The 25,000-nt window shown below is 40.0% G+C and overlaps 2 protein-coding genes and 1 long non-coding RNA gene across 3 annotated transcripts in view; 1 reads left to right on the forward strand and 2 right to left on the reverse strand.

The window, feature by feature from the left end:
- Nucleotides 1–6: 6 nt before the first annotated feature.
- On the reverse strand, nucleotides 7–901 carry LOC129746305 (uncharacterized). Its single transcript, XR_008737286.1, has 3 exons — nucleotides 499–901; nucleotides 205–410; nucleotides 7–144 (listed from the first exon to the last, which is right to left on the reverse strand). It is a non-coding gene; the product is annotated as an uncharacterized LOC129746305 (long non-coding RNA).
- A 6,879-nt stretch (nucleotides 902–7,780) lies between these two features.
- On the forward strand, nucleotides 7,781–21,729 carry LOC129744191 (Golgi phosphoprotein 3 homolog sauron). The gene is made up of 4 exons (XM_055736603.1): nucleotides 7,781–8,417; nucleotides 19,541–19,787; nucleotides 19,865–20,040; nucleotides 20,168–21,729. Exons 1-4 carry the CDS (start codon nucleotides 8,202–8,204, stop codon nucleotides 20,414–20,416), a joined length of 888 nt encoding a protein of 295 aa, XP_055592578.1. The 5' UTR covers nucleotides 7,781–8,201; the 3' UTR covers nucleotides 20,417–21,729.
- Nucleotides 21,730–22,042: 313 nt separating this feature from the next.
- LOC129742211 (cullin-associated NEDD8-dissociated protein 1-like) overlaps nucleotides 22,043–25,000 on the reverse strand; it is a 16,900-nt gene continuing 13,942 nt past the window's right edge. The window contains exons 2-5 of the mRNA XM_055734083.1: nucleotides 24,026–24,996; nucleotides 23,076–23,965; nucleotides 22,844–22,990; nucleotides 22,043–22,776 (exon numbers count right to left, since the gene is read on the reverse strand). Of these exons, the coding sequence (XP_055590058.1) occupies nucleotides 22,637–22,776; nucleotides 22,844–22,990; nucleotides 23,076–23,965; nucleotides 24,026–24,996 (2,148 nt within the window). The 3' untranslated portion in view covers nucleotides 22,043–22,636. The remainder of the gene's footprint in view (nucleotides 22,777–22,843; nucleotides 22,991–23,075; nucleotides 23,966–24,025; nucleotides 24,997–25,000) is intronic.

The following is a 25,000-nucleotide window of genomic DNA, read 5'->3' on the forward strand; positions in this document are numbered from 1 at the left end:
ACAAATTTTTCGACTCCTCGTTCGCTTCAACCTCAGGCTTCTCGTAAAACTGCTGTGCTCCGATTCGGCTCCGATCCGCTGTTCAACAATTTTTTTCCGCCCGATCTGAATCTGGCTACATGCATCCCGTCCCGGAAGGTAAAACTGCAAAAAAAAATCAATGCAACTTTTTTTCATTACAATCAAATTAGTAAATATACTTACTGATAGTTAAAGCCTCCTCAAGATGATCAGTTCAAACAGTCCCGTTCGGACAACACAGGTGAAGAGGAAATTCCGGATCGCCTGGCGATCCATCGTCATCGTCCGGATCAGAAAACTTGTGTTGGTTTTTAATAAATGGGAATATCCGCCATCCAGTGCGCCCATTTGGAGTGTTCAACCCCAACCCGGTATTTTTTCTGGAAGGCCTGTTTAAGATAAAACGAAAGAAGGAATAACCGATTGGAATTTTGTGATTTCAGATTTCACTCACTGAATCAGTTTATTAGTGCTTACCTCGTTAAGTGCTGTCTGCAATTCGTCGTGTCCAGCGGCCTGATTTGGAACCGATCCATGCAATAAGAAGCCGGATTAAGGGTATTGCGACTAAGCAACTCCGGCAACGATTACCTGCAGGCATCAGGGGCTTTTTGGTGGAATCGGATTGATTCTGTTCTGTACTGAGTGGGCACTAGGAATTAAATTCATTTAGGTTGTATGTTTAAATTTTGATAAAACTACTGAGAAATTGAAAATAAACTATAGTACCAATGTGGCTTTGTCGAAGAATGTTTCTAAAATGGCGGACATGAATATTTTCTTTCGTTTATTGGTCAAAATTCTAACCATTTCTTGGTTATTGCAGGGGAACTAGAAATATGGTTAAAATTTCACTTGAAAAAATTGTTAAAAAATAACCATATTGGCGGTTCTTAATCGAAAACCATAAAATGGTTATTTTTTAACAATAAATGGTTAGAAAAAAATTAGCGTGTACTTTTTATAGATTTTGCGCATATAGTTTAGCGTTCCGATAAATTTTATAGGAATTTCCAGTGAAAGTAAATGAATGTATTTAATTCTACTTGCGATTTTTAAATGGATTTGTTATGAAAAATAAAACATCTGGACTTGAAGCATTATAATATTTTATTTATATCTCCTATACACTGAACAAAATCGGGCTATAAACAGTATTGGGAATTTTAGTATTTTTGCACTACTAGAAAATCCAATACTTTTTATAGATTTTGCGCATATAGTTTAGCGTTCCGATAAATTTTATAGGAATTTCCAGTGAAAGTAAATGAATGTATTTAATTCTACTTGCGATTTTTAAATGGATTTGTTATGAAAAATAAAACATCTGGACTTGAAGCATTATAATATTTTATTTATATCTCCTATACACTTACACCGTGGGAGAAGAAAAAATGACAATAACTTACAGCAGGTGGGGTGATGCGATGCGAGAAACGTTTCCGGCGGATATCTGCTTTTGGATTTGGTGCTGCTGCTGTTGTCGCTGGTGTGCTGCTGTTGCCGCTGGTGGTGGCGATGGTGATACGATCATCGCCGGCTCAGTGCGCTTCCACCGTCGGGGAAAAAAACTGGCTCCTGGTAGCTGCTTCTGTGGTGTTGATCTCTTGCTTCAGCCTTCGGAATGTTGTGATTATGTTTTCGCAATCATGAATGAGGAACTGGACGAGTGATGTTTTTTCCGCCTGCTGTTTATGATGTGAATGCATGGTCGTTTCTGCCCAGTTTTCACCTCGTTCGGCGCTGGAACAATTCCGGCGTTTGTCCGGCCGGATGGTAGAGTTTTTTTTCGCATCTAATGCGAGCTGTACGGGGGGTAGAAAAAATTAAAATTATAGCTATATAAAATAGTTTTTCCAATTACCTTCATTTAGGGGATGAATAACACGAGAGTGTTAAAATCCCAGAAAAACAAAAAAAAACTTACCTTCATCGCTAGCGATGTTTTCGGCCTCGGTGCGTACAGTTTTCAGTACTTTTTTGGCCATTTTACGGGTTTTCTTACCAAACCAAACCTTACAAATCAGTCGATGTCGAGTCGATGCGAATTGTTAGTAAATTTATTAGATATGCAAAATATAAATTCTATATAAATATAAACATTTGAAAATTAATGGATTTTCTAATACATTTGATTAAGATTATTAAGCTCATGGTATTCATTAGATTTTCTTATACTTTTTAGTATGTTTTTCTTCGATAAAATACACTTGCAGAATCTATTGAATTTTCCAATAACTTGTACAGGATAAATCATTACTTTGTATATGAGCGATTAACTTTAAAAATTATTGGAATGACCTAGTAGATTTTATTTCCAGATTTGGTTCAGTGTACACTTACACCGTGGGAGAAGAAAAAATGACAATAACTTACAGCAGGTGGGGTGATGCGATGCGAGAAACGTTTCCGGCGGATATCTGCTTTTGGATTTGGTGCTGCTGCTGTTGTCGCTGGTGTGCTGCTGTTGCCGCTGGTGGTGGCGATGGTGATACGATCATCGCCGGCTCAGTGCGCTTCCACCGTCGGGGAAAAAAACTGGCTCCTGGTAGCTGCTTCTGTGGTGTTGATCTCTTGCTTCAGCCTTCGGAATGTTGTGATTATGTTTTCGCAATCATGAATGAGGAACTGGACGAGTGATGTTTTTTCCGCCTGCTGTTTATGATGTGAATGCATGGTCGTTTCTGCCCAGTTTTCACCTCGTTCGGCGCTGGAACAATTCCGGCGTTTGTCCGGCCGGATGGTAGAGTTTTTTTTCGCATCTAATGCGAGCTGTACGGGGGGTAGAAAAAATTAAAATTATAGCTATATAAAATAGTTTTTCCAATTACCTTCATTTAGGGGATGAATAACACGAGAGTGTTAAAATCCCAGAAAAACAAAAAAAAAACTTACCTTCATCGCTAGCGATGTTTTCGGCCTCGGTGCGTACAGTTTTCAGTACTTTTTTGGCCATTTTACGGGTTTTCTTACCAAACCAAACCTTACAAATCAGTCGATGTCGAGTCGATGCGAATTGTTAGTAAATTTATTAGATATGCAAAATATAAATTCTATATAAATATAAACATTGTAGCGTTATAAATAAATATGTGTAGCTATTTTGTCTTGAGTGTGTAGTCAATCCTATCAATAGAGAGAACAAGAAGCCAAATATGCGTGTTTAATTTTAAGTGTGTAAGCTGTCAAACGAAAACACATGTGAAAACGTAAACAAGCATCGACATCGACAACATAAATTTCGCTGTTGCTGTTGGTTTCGTGCACTCCGTTGCATTCAGAGGTCGCGACCAAGGAAGTACCGGATTATTCCGCACCGGCTGAAGGCCACGGTGAAGGTAAAGGCGACGACACCCTACCTGACGAGCAACCGGTCAATTCGTGCAGAGCTGAAGCATGCAACCTGTGCTGGTAGCCATTCCGACTATGCTGATAGCGTGTCATTGCCGACGGCCCCAACTGGGTGAGTGATGATTAGCGCTTAGGAAAATTGAGAAAAAGAGGAACAACATTTGGTTTTCTACAGGGCCGTTGTTGCAGAGCCGAGTGTCATTGTTCGGGAGCACAACGCACTATTAGTGCTCGTTTGGCCAAGTCGCAACAGAACCAGCTGGAAGCAGACAGCGGAAGTGCTCCGGGCAGTGGTGCGTGCCCGTGGAGCAGTGCAACCAGGCAGGGTTGCCAGAAAATCCGAGATATTAAGCTGTGATACACCTGTGCCGTCCGAGCTGTGATATGATTGTTGTTATTGTTTGGATGTTATGGTAGGAAACGGGCCCGTGAGTAGAAATTGTGTTAAGCTAGCCTAGGTTTTTAATGTGTCGTATAAGTAAAAATGTAAATTGCTACAAGTTTTGGGTTTTGAGTGTTTGTGTTTTGGGATTTAGTTAGCCGTGCAGCACACACTGAAAACCAGTGGTGCTTAACCTGTTTCATTGGCGCCCAACACAAAAACCCACAAAATTATGCTACCGCAAAAGTTAAAATTTGTCTTGAATTTGTGATTTATGTTTTGAATTCGAGATTAATGTTGTATTTTGGTGATTAATGCTAATCTTTATAATTTTGTGGATTTGATACTACTTTTTATTCTTATCGATACCCACATCAAATTATTTTTTTAATCTTAGCATAAGTTTTATGAAGTTCAGCATGCAATTAAATCATTTTTTTATAAGAAAATCTTTCTTTAAGAAGCTTTTCAAAAAATGATCAATGTAAAATCATCTCATGACCGACATTTTTGTGAGATATCGTCAAAGCTATGACCGCAGAACAAAAGCTGTGTACTACATCGTTCATCGATTCAGAAACACCGCACGCCGAACGGGTAAATTCGTGCATTCGTCAAGCTCAGTGAGCAACAACATATTTCACTACCTCCTCGCTTGATGATCCATTCAGCTATGTCCTTCACCAAGGGTGATCAACAACGAGAACGTCATCGACCGTACAAAACACGCACAGCGTTACTTACTACACTACACCGAACGTGACAATATGCCCAACCAGAGCACTAGATAACGCCATCGCAAGCGGATTGAGCTCCTCCGCAGCGACAGTGCGGAACTCACGCTGCAAATCTGCTCCCTGAGCGACAGCAGTAACCTCCCAAAATTGACAACGCACATTGAAGCAGTACGGAGTGTGCAGGTTGCAGTCTGGACAGGCTCCTTTATAAATGGAGGTCACAAACAGGACCATGCAGACCGAAGAACACCTGGAAACGACTCTTCAGCGCTGAAGCGCTTGCCGTTCACGAACCGAGAGAAATCGTACTCTGTGTACTGGACGCAGCTCACAGGGAATCTCGACTGAAGACAGTATTGGAAGTTTAGGCCAGATTATCCAATACAGCACCGGAAAAGGACATTACTGCCACCACAAGGCCTTCTGCAGGCCAGCCGTTAGTCAGGGCGAGAGAAACTGACCGTGTTCATGCATTATGCAAACACGCCGTTACTGGAACGTGACAAACCAGCCAATCGCTTCTTTAAGCGAAACCATTTCGAGAAGACATGCTGAACTTGTCGTCATTATTAAGGGAAGAAGCATAAATGGGGTCGCCAAGAAAACCCTCCATACCAAAGCAACGCGATCTGGAGGCGCGGTAAAACCTCTATTCGGGCTCTTGGCGATCAGGGAACTAAATTCTCCCTTTCCAAGGATTTGCTGCTTTTCCGTGCTTGTTTTTAAATCACCAAAATTTTAACCTCTTTAATTTTAATATTTGTTCAATGTTTAGTGTTTTGAGCAAATGTTGTAGTCCTTAAGCTACTGTTTTGTGTATGTAACCGTAGCGGAGGCAAGCATTTGGAAGCCGGTCAGGAACGATTCAGAGACGCTTTGCCAAGACTCGTTGGCGTTCGGTCATGTTTTCCAGGAGTCGCTGGAGTTATGTTTAGTATTTGGGATTTGTGAAATTTAGTTTAGATCTGGCAAGCATTGCTGTGGCTTGCGCAGTACCGAGGTCTCCTTAGGGTGACCAGACCGATGTCTCTGATCGTTGCCTAGGATAGAGGTTTTTGAATTTTTCATGAATCGACTGTCACCGATTCATGAAAAATTCTTCCGTTGCGGTAGTGTATGTAGCGTTATAAATAAATATGTGTAGCTATTTTGTCTTGAGTGTGTAGTCAATCCTATCAATAGAGAGAACAAGAAGCCAAATATGCGTGTTTAATTTTAAGTGTGTAAGCTGTCAAACGAAAACACATGTGAAAACGTAAACAAGCATCGACATCGACAACATAAATTTCGCTGTTGCTGTTGGTTTCGTGCACTCCGTTGCATTCAGAGGTCGCGACCAAGGAAGTACCGGATTATTCCGCACCGGCTGAAGGCCACGGTGAAGGTAAAGGCGACGACACCCTACCTGACGAGCAACCGGTCAATTCGTGCAGAGCTGAAGCATGCAACCTGTGCTGGTAGCCATTCCGACTATGCTGATAGCGTGTCATTGCCGACGGCCCCAACTGGGTGAGTGATGATTAGCGCTTAGGAAAATTGAGAAAAAGAGGAACAACATTTGGTTTTCTACAGGGCCGTTGTTGCAGAGCCGAGTGTCATTGTTCGGGAGCACAACGCACTATTAGTGCTCGTTTGGCCAAGTCGCAACAGAACCAGCTGGAAGCAGACAGCGGAAGTGCTCCGGGCAGTGGTGCGTGCCCGTGGAGCAGTGCAACCAGGCAGGGTTGCCAGAAAATCCGAGATATTAAGCTGTGATACACCTGTGCCGTCCGAGCTGTGATATGATTGTTGTTATTGTTTGGATGTTATGGTAGGAAACGGGCCCGTGAGTAGAAATTGTGTTAAGCTAGCCTAGGTTTTTAATGTGTCGTATAAGTAAAAATGTAAATTGCTACAAGTTTTGGGTTTTGAGTGTTTGTGTTTTGGGATTTAGTTAGCCGTGCAGCACACACTGAAAACCAGTGGTGCTTAACCTGTTTCAACATTTGAAAATTAATGGATTTTCTAATACATTTGATTAAGATTATTAAGCTCATGGTATTCATTAGATTTTCTTATACTTTTTAGTATGTTTTTCTTCGATAAAATACACTTGCAGAATCTATTGAATTTTCCAATAACTTGTACAGGATAAATCATTACTTTGTATATGAGCGATTAACTTTAAAAATTATTGGAATGACCTAGTAGATTTTATTTCCAGATTTGGTTCAGTGTAGGAGGCTATTGGCGGTTGAATGGCAGCAGGATTCGTTTCGACCTGGTAGAAATCGGTCGAAGTCAATTGGAAAGAGACAGATGATCAACTGTCAATCCATTCCTACTTGTTTCGACCCGTTTCGACTAGACTTCATTGAACAGACTAATCTTTGTACCACATTGGTGTATTTATAATGCCGCAAAATCGGATGAATACCGGGCTGAGTTGCCAGGTGCCCAGATTTGTCTGTAAACACAGACTCTTGACCCTTCGTCCAGATATTGGTCAGACACAGATTTTTGCTCAGAATGCCCAGATTTGAAAGACGTTCCAAATTGAGCGATGAAATCTATAAATCTCGCATGAGCTTTCATTACGTCGAATGAAACAGAATTTGAAAAACTGAGATATTCACAAAGCTTCATGATAACATTATCTACCTATATGTGGTTGATAAAACAATCACTTTAAACCCTTTTAATGTATAAAATTTAAGACTTTCAAAATGACGAATGAAACAAAACCTTGCTTGCCAATTTGAACGTTGCTTACGTCTCTTCTTCCAAACGGCGAATGTACAGAGCAAGAAAAACCTAGTACATTCGCTATTGCTTCCATGAGCAAACAAGTGTATACAGAGAGGTAATCAGAATATCAATCTGGCAATAAATATTATTGCAGATTCTCGTTTTCAAGCGTTCTTAAATCGATACTCAAAGTTTTCGAACGCTGTAAAATAATGCAGCAAGGAAAGAAACCGAACAGCAGCAGGCTGATCGGCAGCAGCGTGCTGGTTTGACTCACCGAAAATGACGGTCTGGATACTACACCAATCGACCGATTCAATCTCTTATTACGCATTCACTTATAAATTTACCGCTACACTCGATAATCTCACTAATTTAACATTCACTATGCCGAGAAAATTGAAAATTTACCGGTAATTGCCTCAGAAACATTTGGGCGTAATTGCAAGTTGAACGAACTCTCACTGCTGCGTTTGCTCTAAACGAACAATACTCATTTTGAATTTGGAGTATCTGAATCGAAAAATTACGATTCCAAATTAGGCGTGTTGACAGTCGTCCGTCATCAGCAAAACATCCAAATCCGCCATGTTTTTTCTCTGCTGATTTGTGTTTCGTGTCATCTTTTTTCTCGAATACATCATTCGTTTTTCATAGATTTGTTCGGATCAAAAGTGAAAAATTGAAAAATCAACATTCATTGGAATACCATTGGCTTGAATTTGCTATCCGTCTCAGCTGGACATAAGTCTGATGGTTTCGGTGGGATCTGTGAAATAGTTACTACCCTGGATGGCTTATTAGGAAGGAATATATTTCGGGGCCACCCATCGTCAACATTTTAAATAAACAACGAAGTGCAGAAAAGGAGAAAGAAAGTTACAAAAAATAGAGAAATTTCGATAGACTAAATTCTTGAGAAATCAAAATAACTTTTCGAAACCATCCGAGCTGGGAGGACAGGTGTTAAAATAATCTAGAAAATGAATCGTAGCAGCGATGGTCTAGTGCGACGTGTAAAGACCCGAGGGGATGCAGGGGAATTGGGTGGTGGGGGAGGTGGCTCATCTTCCAGCAATCCAGACCAGGACAACCGATCCGAAAACAACCAAGATGACGAGCTGGAAGATTGCGATTCTAAGGAAACCCGTTTGACACTTATGGAGGAGGTTTTGCTGCTTGGACTGAAAGATAAGGAGGTTGGTTCATTTTTTTTATCATTAAGTCAAATATGAGGGTCAAGATAATTTTCGATGATGTATTCTTTCACATACACAGGCACTGCAATGGTTGTCACAATTGCCTTAATTTGTTTTGCCCAATATGCTTGCGAAAGCAATGTTCTGAGAAATGCTGCAGATTTTTTTTTCTCATTAGCATTATTCCCAAAATTAAGAGAAAGGAAGAAAGTCCCGTTGCTAGCATTGGCACAGCAGAGTGGGGAAAAGCATAAAAAATATGTATCGTTGGAACGGGATGATGCCCAAGTTATATGGCTTTTTAATCGATCCTGTTTGGTGATCTCTTTCGCAAATAGGATTTTAAATCGGCAAGTTTATAACGCCGATCGAGTTGAGTAAATCTTTTCATAGGGTCTAAAATCTAATCGACTTATTCAGATCCCAAAGATCAAAACTGAACCTAGCAAGCATTAACTGTTAAGTAAGTATCGATAAAGAATTATGGTTAAGACATTTTAATACATAAGGAAACTCTTAATTTACTACGACTTCGAGGGGTGAATGACCCCTTGATGATTCAAATCCCAAAAAAAAAAAAATTACGACCTCAATAAACAGTTGTATGGTTTTTTTTTTAAATCAAATGTCTGTTTATTAAGGCATTTTACTTATAAAGTTTCATTTTGCCGAGTGTATCACTTAACTTATCTATGTTAGTAGAAGGGGGAGCCGTAATAGTCGCGGCGACTCAACTGTTAGATTATAATTTAATTTAGGGGAGGGAAGGGGAACGTCTAGGGTTCACTATAAAAAAAAATCCATCTGGGTACGCTGGTGGCTTCCTGTAGCTGAGGTTCCGATAGCAACTTCAGGTGATCGTCTTCCTGGCCAGCCTTCTGGTAGAGTTTGTCGGACCCATCGCATGAGAGGTTACTCTATTAATGAAACGAAGCCAAGATTAATAGGGTACATATACAGGGGGAAAGATTATAGGTTACATATACAGGGAAGTTATGAGGACTAAACGACCGAGTCAGACATTTTAATAAATTTGTAAATAGCGTACAAATATTCAAGATCAAAGCTTGCCAAGATGTCTCGAATTGGAACATCGCACACAGGGGAAAACGATGTAAAAAGGTGATCAAAATTGTTTACGCCAAAACGGAGCGTTTTAGACCCATAGTGTCTTCGGGACATTTTACCTACATTTGAAGCACTTTAAAATGAGCTTTTGATAAAAATGATTAAATCACCTAGCAGTGAGATAGAAAAGTTATTTTTTGTATTTTTCATTTTAGAGCAGTTATGTCTTTGGCAAGTTTTTAGATTGTAAAAAATGTAGCAATTTTGTTGAAGACGTCAACATCGTAGAAGCTAACCCAAAAAAGTTAGAAGGGTTCAAAATAAAAAAATAATTTTTTATAAAAATTTTCAGTATTTAACAATATCTATCCAGGCCAAGCTTATTCGAGCAAGATATGTTTGAAAGAGTTTTGAATCACTTGAAATCCAATAGTTTTGTGGAACACACTTAATAAAAATATTCAGACTGAAACGAGTTAGATTGGAAAAACTAAGCAAAATTAGCTGTTTTCGAACACCTTTATCTTTCTAGTTCGGTTGAGTTCGGTTCATTTTTTGGTTGCATTAGAATCAGGCAGGTTTCAACGTTGTAAAAACATATAGTTTACAATGTTAAGTTGTTTATTTTGTAGGTTTATTAGTGATTAAAGTTAGCTATTTTCAAGGAATCTAGAGGACAAATTCCAAGTTTTTTTAAACTGGCAATTAGCAATCGTTTTTATTTAAGTGAAATTTTAGCCTAATCATTCTCTCGCTCACGTATGACGTTTTTAAGCCTCCATTGACGAACCTTATCATCTACCTTTCCGCTTACAATACAATGTACTTGATGAGTTTGTTTTTCGGTTAGCTAATTTTAAATGCAAAAAAAAATTCCTCTAGATTCCTTGAAAATAGCTAACTTTAATCATTAATAAAGCTACAAAATAAACAACTTAACAATATAAACTATATGTTTTTACAACGTTGAAACCTGCTTAATTCTAATGCAACCAAAAAATGAACCGAACTCAACCGAACTAGAAAGATACAGGTGTTCGAAAACAGCTATTTTTTCTTAGTTTTTCCAACCTAACTCGTTTCAGTCTGAATATTTTTATTAATTGTGTTCCACAAAACTATTGGATTTCAAGTGACTCAAAACTCTTTCAAACATACTTTGCTCGAATAAGCTTGGCCTGAAAAGATATCGTTAAAATACTGAAAATTTTGATAAAAAAATATTTTTTTATTTTGAACCCTTCTAACTTTTTTGGGTTAGCTTCTACGATGTTGACGTCTTCAACAAAATTGCTACATTTTTTACAATCTAAAAACTTGCCAAACACATAAGTGCTCTAAAATGAAAAATACAAAAAATAATTTTTCTATCTCACTGCTAGGTGATATAATCATTTTTATCAAAAGCTCATTTTAAAGTGCTTCAAATGTAGGTAAAATGTCCCGAAGACACTATAGGTCTAAAATGCTCCGTTTTGGCGTAAACAATTTTGATCACCTTTTTACATCATTTTCCCCTGTGTGCATCGGTTGGTTTACGTCGGGCCCTAAGGGTATCCAGTAGCCAAGCCCTCGATCGATCAAACCGTTCACACGTCCACACAACATGATCACTGGCGTGGTAGCCATCCCCACAAACACAAACATTGCTTGTAACTAGATGTATACGAAACAAATGCGCGTCAAGCCGGCAGTGATTTGACATGAGCCGAGAAACCACGCGAATGAAATTGCGACTCATGTTAAAATGCTTAAACCATGCCTTCGTCGGAACCTTAGGGATAATCGTATGGAGCCAACGTCCCATTGTGCCATTGTCCCAGCTAGACTGCCAAGCGTTCATCGCTAAAGTGCGAGGTATTGAAAAGTTTTCATTATAAGTTATTATCCTCTCAAAGATTTCACCTTGTAACGCGCCCACCTTAGCCAATGAGTCCGCATTCTCATTGCCTTGAATAAGACAATGAGACGGGATCCAAGCTAAGGTAATCCTATACGAATTTTCGATCGAAGCGCTCAATACCCCTGAAATTTCCAGCAAGAAATGGGAAGAGCGCTTCATCAGTTTCATCGATCGAATTGCCTCAACAGAGCTGAGACTATCCGAATAGATGAAATAGTGGTCTACGGGTAGTGTGCGAATGTGTTCCAAGGTGCAGTAAATAGCGGCTAGCTCAGCAGTGTAAACGGAGCATGGCTCTCGAAGCTTCAAAGCCCTCATTATACACTGCGAAGCCAGTGGCGTTGTCGATTCTAGAACCATCAGTAAAGAACATTTTTGTAGGATCAATTTCACGTACTTTTGATGCAAATATTGAAGGAATGATGTTGGGTCGGACGTGATCTGGTATTCCACGGATGTCAGCGGTCATGGATAGATCAAATTTTATCAAGGAACTGCTAATCGGGTAAAAGTGACTCGTGTCCGAATTTAATAAAGAAGGATTTATTTCTAATTGACTAAAAGTATGATAGTTGTTTACATATTTGACTTGCGGATTAATATTCATAAGCCTTTCCAAATTTTCTATCACCAAAGGATTCATAGTTACACTTCGAATTAGGAAACGTAGCGATAAATCGAAGAACCGATTTTTCAACGGCATTACTCCCGCCAGTACTTCGAGACTCATCGTATGTGTCGATTGCATAAAACCCATGGCAATACGCAAACAACGATACTGTATTCGTTCTAGTTTAGTCAAGTGGGTTTTCGCGTTGGACTCAAAGCAAAAGCTTCCATATTCTATGACCGACAGTATCGTTGTTTGGTATAACCTGATGAGGTCCTGTGGATGAGCACCCCACCAGGTTCCAGTATTCGTTCGCAGAAAATTGATTCTCCTTTGGCATTTTTGTGTCAGGGACCTAATATGTTTTCCCCAGAGGCATTTAGAGTCGAACCAGACACCCAAATACTTAAAACTAAGAGATTGAGTTAGAGTTCCACCCATCATAAGGAGCTCTATTTGAGGAGGGGAATGCTTCCTTGAAAAAACTACTAACTCGGTTTTACTAGGCGAAAACTCGATACCTAGATTCCTGGCCCAATGTGATAAATTATTTAGAGTTTCTTGTAACGGAGGTTTTATTTGAGTGTCTGTTTTACCTGTGATATGAACAACACAGTCATCCGCAAGCTGTCGTAGCGTGCAATTTTGTGCCATACAAGCATCGATTTCTCGGACATAAAAGTTGTACAGCAGGGGGCTTAAACATGAGCCTTGGGGTAGACCCATGTAACTAATTCGTTCAACTTTGGTTTCTCCATGACTAAAATGCATAATTTTTTTCAGACAACAGGTTATAAAGAAAATTATTCAATATTGGTGAAAGTCCGCAAGAGTTAAGATTACTAGATAGCACTTCTATGGACACCGAATCGAATGCCCCTTTGATGTCCAGAAATACTGCCCCCATCTGCTCTTTTTGGGCAAACGCCAATTGAATGTCTGATGAAAGTAATGCTAGACAGTCGTTCGTACCCTTGCCTCTACGGAATCCAAATTGTGTACTTGACAAGAGATTGTTTGATTCAACCCATTTATCCAGCCGAAAGAGAATCATTTTTTCGAGCAATTTCCGGAGACACGAGAGCATTGCGATCGGCCTATACGAATTGTAATCAGAAACTGATTTTCCCGGTTTTTGGATGGCGATGACTTTCACTTGTCTCCAGTCATGCGGAACAATGTTCAGCTCCAAACACTTATTGAATAAATTCAACAAGCGATTCTTAGCGGTGTCTGGTAGATTCTTCATCAAGTTGAATTTGATTCTGTCCAGTCCGGGAGCTGAATTGTTACATGACCAGAGCGCAAGTGAAAGTTCGACCATCGAGAATTGATCCTCCGTTTCGGAACTATTCTCTGTATCCCGATAGTTTTTCTGAGCTGGTGCTACGTCTGGGTAGACCTTTTTCGCGAACTGTATCAGCCATCGACTCGAGTTTTCCTCACTTTCGTTCGAAGGTGTATGATTTCGCATGTTTCGTGCTGTTCTCCAAAGCGTGTGCAGAGACGTTTCTCGAGATAACCCATCCACGAATCGCCGCCAGTACCCACGTTTCTTGCCCCTGATCAAGTTCTTGAACTTCCGTTCCAAGGCCAAGTAACGTTGGAACTTTTCTGGCAATCCAGTTCTGCGAAACTCGACAAACGCCTTGCACTTTTCTCCTCGCGCACGTGAGCAGTCTCCATCCCACCACGGAGTGGGAGGCCGTTTCTGTATCGTCGAATTGTCAATCCGTCTGACCTGTGCCCCGATTGCACAGTCCACAATTGTCCCGGAAATGAAACTGTACTCTGCCTCCGGAGGCAGTTCCGTTGAGTCGATGGCTTCAATGATACATGATGCATACTTTTTCCAATCTATATTCTTTGTGAGGTCATATGGAATATTGATCTCTTCAGGTGGACTACGACCACTGGTGATAGAAATATTGATAGGCAGATGATCGCTTCCCTGAGGGTCTTGGATTACCTTCCACGTACAATCCAAGCTCAGAGAGGAAGAAGCTAAAGAAAGGTCTAAAATACTATGCTGTGATTGGGATCCATTAATTCGAGTCACTTGTTTAAGACAGTCATGTTGAAGTCGTCGCACAGCTCATAAATAATGTTAGCACGATCATCATCACGTGAGCTACCCCAGCCCACGCCATGGGAATTAAAATCTCCCAGAACTAGCCGGAGATCTGGGAGTAGTGAAATAATATTCGCCAGTTGGTTCCGGCTCACGCTTGAAGATGGCGGAATATAAACCGAGGCTAGACAAAGGTCTTGACCTTTTATTCTAGCTTGGCAACTAACGACTTCAATACCTGGGGATGGTTGTAGTGGAATACGATAGAAAGAGTGGCATTTCTTGATCCCCAAAAGAACGCCGCCCCCTCTTTGACCATCACGATCCAGGCGAATAATGTTGTGGCTTTGGAAGGAGAAATCTACGTTTGAAGAGAGCCAAGTTTCGCATAAGGCGAACACATCACAATTCAAATTGTGTACCAATACTTTAAATGAGTCTAATTTTGGTAAAATACTTCTGCAGTTCCATTGCAATACAGAATCAATTTCTCTCCCCTCATTGGATGAATTATCCATCGAAAGAAATTGCTTCTGCGATGAGGGTCATGGTGAGAGCTTTCTTTTTCAAAAATTCTCTCAAAAGGGGTATAAACATATTAATCATAGTCCTCCAACCTGCTGGTACGCTGAAAAAGTCCAGGATAAATGCAACAATTTCCGAGAATTTCATCTTACCATCAGCCGAAAAGCTGGGAAAACTATTCGATGATGGATTAGATGCAGTTTCTCTGGGAATTGTTGCATTCATGTTAGCTGCTGATGGGCCTGAAGTCTGAAGGAAAGCCTGGGGTTTCGACTTTCCAGAAAGTGGAGGGAAGTCCTTCGGGGACGGATTAAAACCCGGAGGACTCTGAATAGAAGGGGAAGAATTACTATTTCCACTTTGAGGATTTCTTCTAATTTTAATTTTACTGGCAGCCGATGTGGTTTGTGTTTTAGTGGTGCGTTTCCTTTTTGGAGCCTGTGAATCATTATTCGGACTCATTCTCGCTTGGAAGGTCAAACTGGTTTTCTGAAACGATTGGCAAAGAATTCAACAACATGTCTCTATATGATTTTTTTGAGCGAGTTTTCAGAGAATTCTTGATTTTTTCCCGTCGCGATATGTACTTTGGACACGCCGAGAGAGCATGAGATGCTTCCCCCGTACAATACACAGGCGGCGGCAACATTATACGTTTTGTCTATGTATCGTGTGACCAACATCTTTTAAATATGTGCCTGTGAATTTCGTTTTTAAGCTTTTTTTCCTCAGATTTAAGCTTTTTTTGCCTTGAGAGCATAGGAGACGAAAGCTTAAATCTGTCAAAACGAGGGGGAAAAAGGGGAATTCTGAGAGATGTGCACCATACGGTTTGAATAGCGTTGCCGCCGCCTGACCATACAAACACCTGCTTGTTGCTTGTATTGTACACGAAGCTTCCTCATGTTTCTCCCAGATCCCTGCAACGTTACACGATTTGTCTATGTATCGTGTGACCAACATCTTTTAAATAAGTGGTCGTGAATCTCGTTTTTAAGCTTTTTTTCCTCAGATTTAAGCTTTTTTGCCTTGAGAGCATAGGAGACGAAAGCTTAAATCTGAGGAAAAAAGCTTAAATCTGTCAAAACGAGGGGAAAAAAGGGAAAATCTGAGAGATGTGCTCCATACGGTTTGAATAGCGTTGCCGCCGCCTGGTTTCTCCCCGCACTTAGAGATACGAGATAGTGAACATGTAGGTGGAGGATTCCGAAATGGTATATCAAATTTATGCAAATCGGTGTAGTAGTTTTGAAGATACAGTCAACATGGCAATCCTGGTCTATATGACCCTAACCTTCACTCAGAGTAATCTTGGTGCTTAAACCAAAACAAAAAAATTGATTTTGATTCAAAAAAATATTCTATTGAAAAAAAACTGTTTTTTATTTGATACAATGCATTATGAGTTTGATTCTAAAGAAAAAAAAAATTAAACAAAGGATTTATTCTTTGAACAAAAAAAAACTTTGAATCAAAGAATTTGTTTTTATTTCAAAGTTAAAAAATTCTTTGAAATAAAGGAAAACAGATTAAAAACAAAGGATTTTTATTTGTCCCAGATTCTAAGTAATTTTCCTTTGTTTGGCGGCTAAACAAAGGAGAATTCCTTTGCCCTAAAAAACTTTTTCACTGCGTGTTCTAATTGTCCTTTTTTGTACCGCAAAGGAAGGTTAATAGTGATGCATATCACACTTAAAAAAGTAAGACCATTTTCTAAGTTTAATAACTGTTTAATTTTAACTCGAATTGAAATGCAGTCTTCGGATGAAACATTTGTAATAATTTAGGCTTTAAGAAAAACCGTATTCAAAAGAAATCGGCCGAAGTGGATCAAAATTATTGATAAAAAACTGGATCTTTATGTTTCTCCCGAACAAAATGTCTCAAAATTCCATACAAACTTCAGTCTAGTTGAGCGACCCCTTCCAGTCTGGCCCAAATTTGGCATGAGATCTTGTTTGTACTAGGTAAAAGATCAATTTAAACCTGCAGAGCATAACTTTTTCAAAAGTCAGGTCATTTGGGGCACTCTTTTGCACACATTGTGTATACTTATAGATTTTTTTTTGTGATGTATCACTTTCAAATTTCTATGATTAAAAGGATACATTTCATTAGTATCAACATCAACTATCATTTCACATGATCTACTCGATTTAAAGACCAAAGTATTTTTTTCTAATTCAAAAACGTATATTTAAGGCCATTTACTTATTACAAGTTTTTCTAAGCCGGGGATCATATTTTTTAATACTAAGGGGTGGTTGAAAAGGGTTGGAATGAGGGGTGGGGGGTGGGGGGTTGGGGGAATTTGAGGAGATCACTGCCCTTGAAAGGGTAGGGTTTTGAGGTTATCGTTTTTATTTTAATTTATTTATTTATTTTTTCCTCGGATAGGGAAAGCCCAGCGGAGTTAAGCTTCTTCCAAGCCTCTTCTCCAACAGGCACAAAACCCTATCAAAACAGTTTAACAATTCATTTCAATACATTTATTTTTCACAAAATGTAAAACCATTCCAGTGAGCAAATTATCGCTCTTTGAAGGAATGGTTGGGACTACTCATAGGCTATTTCACAATTTTTTAGTATAGAGTTGTGTTATATTCATTAGTTTGCAGCGTTGTGGTGGTGGCGGTGGAGGGTGATGAGGTGTTTTGATGATTGGCGATGGCGGCTGGATGGAGTGGCTTGTGGGCGGCGGTGGTCTGGGTGGAGGGGCGAGAATAAAAAGAATAACAATTTTTTTAGCTATGTGGCATGAAGATACTAGCGGAGGAAACGATGGATGTTTTGCTTGCAGATCGACAACAGTTGTGATTTGAAACGGGAGGACGTTGGGCATTGCTTTAATGTGTCTGGTAGATTGTTGTATAGTTTACTTGCGAAGTAACTAGGTTTCTTCTTTCCAAATTCTGTTCTAACCCTGAGCAGACGAAGGTGATTTGCATTTCTGGACGAGCGGTGAGACGTCATTCTTTCGAAGTGCATGTTGTGATGGGAATCCCTGCTTGTTAGGAGTTTGTGGGTATATACCAGAGTTTGAAATTCCTGGGCACCTCGTATGGGAAGTACTGAATCGTCCATACTATATAACAGTTCGGAAGGGTACAAATACGGCAATCTAAAGACAGCCTTTAGCGCTCTATTCTGCATGGCCTGTAACTCCCTTAGGCGGCTTTTACAGGCTTTACCCCATAGTGACACCAGATCTGCAGTCTCGAGTGAAACAGCGCAAAATATACATTTTTCAGCCAGTGGGTTGGAATGAACGCAGAAATTTTCCATATGGCACCAACGACCGGAGCGAGTGTTCGTTTAAGATGCTCTATATGGGCTGCCCAGCTTAAGGTATCATCGAAATGTAGTCCTAGATATTTAAACTCGTTCACTCGTTCAATTAGAGTGTTGCATATACGGATTATTGGCAGCTGAGGTATGGAGCGACGACCAGAATTGAACAGCATGTACGAAGTTTTCAACAAGTTTAACGAGAGAAGATTACAGGCGAAGTAATGCTGAAGGATTTCCAGATCGTTTCCAATCCATTCCACTATCTGGAGAGGATTGGAATTGCTGTACGATATCAATGTGTCGTCGGCAAAGAGCCGAACTTTGCCGTGCAGATTCAACAGGGGGAGATCGTTGATGAATATCAAGAACAACAGCGGGCCCAAGTTGCTTCCCTGCGGTACTCCCGTTGATATGAATCTTTTACTACTTGAAGCTCCTTTGAGGGAAACAAGTTGTTGGCGAGCTGTTAAGTAGCTTTCGATAAGCCGAAGGGGTTGTCTACGTAATCCATACCATTCCAATTTCTGTAACAGCAGGGCATGATCAATGGTGTCAAACGCTTTCCTCAGGTCCAAAAATAAAGCACCAGCATATCTTTGCGTTGACGCGAGGTTCAACTTTATCGGTTGCCATATCTGATGATTCTCTTGGCGGTGTTTTTGTGATCAGACGTTTCTGAGGAGGAGATGCAGTGTTTGTTGATCTTACCTGGTGCGGTGGCTGCTGTTGTTGTTGTAGTTCTTTTTGGTCCGTTGGAGTTCGTTCTGGCGTTGATATTGGGATAAGTTTTTCGGGTTTCCTCGTTTCTTGCTGAGGTTCAATAGATTTTGTGTTGCTGTTATTGATTTTGTGTGTTGCTGTTATTGATTTGCTGCAATATTTTTCTGCTGGTGGTATATTTTTGTCCGTGCTGAGCTTGAGCGCTGCAGTTTCGGCAGTCCAGATCGGGCATGTTCGACTTGTTGGAGAGTGACCTTCTTCGCTGCAGTTACCACAATAGGGAGTTTTCACACTTTTGGCTGTCGTGGTTGGGGGAGCTACAGCGGTTACACGCCAAGGAGGTTGTTCATGTGCTCTTCGGATGGCCATATTTCAGACATGTTCTACATAGCGAAGGCGGAGGATAGTAAAGCCGGGTTCGAAGTATTCAAAGTATTAGTGTCTTCTATTCCACTTTATGTTTTCTTCGTAATTCATCTCATGTCGATTATTTTTTGGGGCGATAATTCGGTCAGTAATTCCTTTTCTTTCATACCTTCGACCTACGGAAACGTAACGACGAATTTGCGCTTATTCAACCTAGGGTGCTGCTCAACTTTGACAGGTGTACCATCACTTAATTCCGTTAATTTTATCAGCTCTCTACTTTGTTCTATGTTGCGGATCTTGAGCACGTACCATCCTTGACTCTACTCATAGAACGCACCATCAGCTGCATTCAACACTATATAAAAAAGACGCCCGTGTAGATTTTTCAAATCCATCCATTCGGGTATCGTTCTACCGGGGTTCTACCTCATAACACTCACACTTCACACCGCGAATCACAAAAGATATTCTTTTCTGCCTTTATCTTTCGAGAAGGGAAAAACATGCCGTCTCTATCAAGGCTGAGTAGGAACTGGACCAAAGTAATTTGTTGAATCTTTTTTTAGGGATACACATCATTCTGGAACGACTGTATATCTAGTGGTCTGAGAGGATGCATCCTAATAGAGCTAGGCCTGCGGGGTCGTGTCGAACTAGAACGAGCCGGAATGCGACGAAAGGGTCTTTGTACCCGAAAGATTATCCTCAAATCGGACACCCCCACCGGTGATGTACTCCTGGACGAGGCACTCAAGCACATCAAAGAAACGGAACCGCCCGAGACAATCCAGAACTGGATCGAGTATCTGAGTGGTAGGTTTTATTTTCTCTTATATCATATCCCTAATTTCGAAACAATCTCATTGTTTTCATTTTCATAATCATTCTAGGAGAAACTTGGAACCCTTTGAAGTTGAGATATCAACTGAAAAATGTACGCGAAAGACTCGCCAAGAACTTGGTGGAAAAAGGTGTACTGACAACGGAAAAACAAAACTTCCTTCTTTTTGATATGACGACACATCCGCTTAATGATAACGTTATCAAATGTAGGCTAGTTAAAAAGGTATGTCAAATAAACAGTTTAAAACATCTCTAATAAAAAAATCATAAGTTCACTTGTAGAGATCAAGAAAAATTAAAAGTCAATGGAGATTTTCAATATCAATGACAACATTTGTACAATTTTGCAGATACAAGATGCTGTGCTCACAAAATGGGTTAACGATCCGCAACGCATCGACAAGCGTATGTTGGCGCTTATATTGCTGGCACATGCAAGCGACGTGCTGGAGAATGCCTTCGCACCCCTGAATGATGACGATTACGAACAGGCAATGAGGCGTGTAAGGGAACTTCTAGACCTGGATTTTGAAGCAGAGGCAGCCAAATCCAATTCCAACGAGGTTGTTTGGGCTGTCTTTGCCGCATTTACCAAGTAGAATTCGCTCTAGTGGCCACGCTGGTGTTTGAAGTGTATTTGGGCGTTTTAGATCAGCACGAAAAAGACCCGGGATATATTTCGGTGAGCATCGAATTAAGCAAAACTAAAACACAAACAGCAGTTGTGCCCTATATTCCTTTACTATAAGTGGACTGGATCGAACACTAGTGTGACCAACCAAGAAGTCTATTTTCTAGCAATTTTCGATCCTATTTAGCTCCCCTTCACCTAAACGACAAAAAAAGCCGAATTGAATATTCTATGATAATGAGATACATTCGCGGGGAAAGCTGTATTGGTATAGTATAGTATAGTGTAATCCACTTACTGAATATGATTTTTTTTATTTTACCTATTTATAGCAGATAAATCAATAATCAAATCAAAACACTTTATTAATTAAAAAAAAGTTTTTTAATGACTACCGATACGATCGTCACAAAACAGCGCTTATAAACTATAATAAACTAAAATAAAACAAATAAAAAACAAAAATAGGATTTAGAAATGCAGTTACTAAAACAGGTCTTTAAACAATGGTAAATCTGACGAGGACCGTTCTTCCCTCTCTCCGGTTTTTTAGTACATACTAGCAATCAATTTCCATACGAAACATTTGTAACAATGTGATTTCACGTTTCCGCGTTTTTGTTTTAAATTTGTAAAAGATTCGTTCCAAATTCCAAAGGTTGTTGACACACAAAGAATACTATTGTTCCATTGTATGACGACGATTTAGAATCGTCGTGTTAGTTCGTTCATTCTCGTCCAAATCACTCCCTAAGATTTAGGTTGCACATCAGACACACGGCTAACAGTCAAAAGTCACTTATCGTCATTCGAAAAGCTATTTATCAAGCACGATTAATCTGGATGTATTTGAGATTGGCTCCCCCATAAAAAAGAATCGGCGACTAAATAGGATATAGTATTTCTGTACGTACTGCACTCGTCTGTGTGAGTGTGCTAGCAATTTAAAATTACATTCGTTGGAAGTGATATTTTCTATTGGCAATGTACTGAAGATGCAGAAATACAGCACCCATTAGATTGGTCCGAGAAAAATCACTAATCGGGACATTATTAAAAAAAAAACAATATGTAAGATTATGATAGTGAAAACGGAATAAAATAGTAAAGTGGGATAAAGCACGGAAGTAAAATCATTGCGGATTACAACACAAACAATCAACGCATTGTAAAATAACGTGTGGATGTCCGGTGGAAGATCGTGTACATAGGTTTAAATTTAATGCAAGAAACATTGTTATCATAAAGTACCGATAATGTATAATAAACAAATAAAATCTAGCCAGTCGTTTTATTACCTAGCATAGATTCTACGTAAACATTTCGAAATTAGATTTTATTTGACAATTGTGATAGCGTTCGAGATAATACCGAGTATTTCATTTTACTGTGAAAAGTTCGGACAAAAAACTATTGATTGCGATAATTAGTTCCCGTTGCCGCAGTGGCTGAGTATAATAAGTGTCCCACATTATTGGAAGCACTTCAACTCAGTTTATAGTACTGATTGCGATTTTATATCGACATTTCAAGTTAAGTAATCCAACAACGGTAAACTTCGGATACGCGCATAGCGAAAAAACGAGACAATAAATCAGACAGCATATTTTTTATTTTGTTATTAATATTTAAATCTGTTATTAGTAACAGAAATTTGTATCCATTTACTTCTAGATCATATGAGAGTGTTATTTAATGATTCATAATCAAAAAGAAGAACGAGTTGTGATATTGTTTTAAAACGCGATCGCTGCATTTACAACGAGTCAATTCGATGCGTTCTTCAACTCATTTATATTTTTTATTATTTTTTATCAAGTTCGTTTTCTTAGCCTTTTTTTTATTATAAATGTGGGACATGTAATTGGCTTAATGAAACAAGAGTTAAGAAATAGCTCAAATTAAATGCAAATCAGTTCCCAATGGTGTTACTCACTGAAAGGACATAATGTATTATTTTGTGTTTCGCAAATTGTATCTCTTTTGTAATTAAAATCTCTGTCGACGATGAATCAAAGCACGATCACATTTGTTGTAAGAGGCTGTCACGAGTGTCGCAATACATTTAAAAGATAATAAAGCCAATCTCGCCAGCTGAGCTTATTTACCATACCTTTCGTTTCTTGAACCAATAGCGCGAGACCACTGCACTGCAGATGTCGCCACTGCCACTGTTCTTGCATAACACCTAGCTTTGGTCCATCGAGAGACTGTCGGCGTTGCTACTGGTCAGAACAGATGAATCCTTTTGTACCGATTCAAAGAGCGGTTGCAACTCAGAAGAACTGCGAATCAGAGACAGAAATTCGGCTAGGTGCTGATTTTTATCTGTAAATAAAATAGATATCTTTCGTTCAGTAATGAGTTTCAAGCTATTTTTTTATTGAAGGCTGACCTGCTTTCGGAATATTCAAAAGTGCAGCAACAGCACGCAATGCGGAACGCTTCAGCTCATCTTGTTTTTCGTACTCTTGTTTGACCGAATTTGCCTTCACCTTTAGAGTGCACGTTGCTCGGAGGGGATCCACAAACTGATCCAATTCTATTAAACGAAAAATAAGTAATATACAATAACTGCATTCCTGAATAGCAACGCTAGCAATAGTTTTATCCATTTGTGAACTTACTTTGTAAAACTGCTGATGGACACAGAACAGCCAAACGAGCAGTCATCAAATAAGTCAACATTTTGATATCGTAGTGATCTTTAAGACCGGCTTGCACGTGTTCCAAAAACTGCATAATATCAACGCGATCCAACCCTTGTTCCAGCAACGTGTACATACATTCGAAGGCAGCCTTTCGAATGTCGAGTCCGTCGTCCACTGTGTGTTTAAACGGACCCATTTCAACCTCGCGAATAAGATCTTTCTTAACTTTAGTTTCGGAGTACAGTTGTGGTAGAAGTTCCGGAAGCAGTTCGCGTACCAGACTTGGTTTGTTATGAACGGCCGAATTAAAGGCGACCAGAGCAACTCGACGAACAGCCGGCTCCGGATCTTGGAGGGCGAACAAAAACTGTCCAATGCACTGACGCAGCAGCTGATCTATGGGTTGTGGTTGATCGGAAATAGTAAACTTGATGGCAGAAACAACTGCAGTACGCATGAGGTGACTTTCACTTCTCAATGCCATTTGCAGTTGAGGCAGCAATTCTTCGGGATTGACCAAAACTAATTTGCCCAAACATTCAGCAACTACATTTCGGGATCCTTCTTCCGAACATTCACAGTGTTTGAATAACTCAGTCCAGATCGAGGGCACCGAAGGAAGCAATTGTTCCAGTCCTTGCTTAGACGTGGATAGCGATGAAATAACTTCTTTCAGCGAATGCAACAAAAGATATTGACGTTTAGGTTGAGCTTCGATCTCGGCCAGTATGAACGGCAGATATTGTTTTAAGTTGCCAACGGCTATCGCCCCGAGCGCATGTGATGCAGCTCCCTTAACATCCTCCGATGATGCCGAGAAACAGTTCAAAATGATCTGGGCCAGTGAGTCGATAGAGTTAAGATTACTGGAAAATTTAAAAAAAAAATGAGAAAATTTAAGGAAATTGCCAATTTAAAATACTTACAAATGACGTCCGATTTCGCCGATGGTTAAAAGATAGAAAACCAGATGAGCATCACTGCGGCGATTCTGGATCTCATGCAGAAACTCTCTAGCTACTCCTACAGCTTCATTTGGAACCTGCAGAGTGAGTGCGGCGATACATTTAGCCAGCGAGTGGTATGCTTGTTTGTGCAACAACTGTCCTTGCTGCTGATTGAGAATCGGATGCATCAGCAGAGCAAGTAGATGACGGTAGCCTAGTCCCGGTAAATTAGCGTGTACCAAAGCTTGGAACAGATTCAAAGTACAGTTAAGAGCTGTTCCTTGCAGTAATGGAGACCGTACGAGAGTCATCACTTCGGGGAGAATTTGTTCGTGAACTCCAACTAGTGCTTGCGGTTGCTGTCGAGCTACAGATGTTAGTAGTACGAGCGAAAGTTGTGCAACATGAAGATCCGATTCAGATAGAAGCGGCGGAACTTCGGAAACAGCGTTCCTGAGAAGAACTGGGTCTATGAATTGATTATAATGGGTAACCAGAGTATCCAAAAGTGTTAGTGAGTTAAGCTTCAAAGCTCGTTGGTTCTTTCGCAAAAATGAACCTAGAACTGGTACGACTTCTCCCATAATAGGGCTCAGATTGACTCGCAAAGGAGAGGCTGCGATCATGGTGAGGGCTTTAACAGAGCTGAGTCGGGTCACCTCATTACGTAGCCTTTCCATGAACAGCGGCAAACATGTATTAAGTTCCTGTTGTAGAACATCGCCCATGTTTGCGATGATTTGGCCCATGCAAGCAATAGCGCGTTCTTTTACTTCTTGATCAACTTCAGGCGATCGTAGCTTTTGCAACGTGCTCGTATAAATAGGTTGGACGTACGGAGTAAAATCAAAGTTCACTTGAATATTGAGCGGGCGAATAACTTTTACCAGCTGTTGCAGGACCAACAGTGCTTCCGTTGCTATTTTATAGAATGGGTCAAACACAGCAGCCTCC

The sequence above is a fragment of the Uranotaenia lowii genome, chromosome 2 (genome assembly GCF_029784155.1).
Source record: "Uranotaenia lowii strain MFRU-FL chromosome 2, ASM2978415v1, whole genome shotgun sequence".
In the NCBI taxonomy this organism is placed as follows: Eukaryota; Metazoa; Arthropoda; class Insecta; order Diptera; family Culicidae; genus Uranotaenia; species Uranotaenia lowii.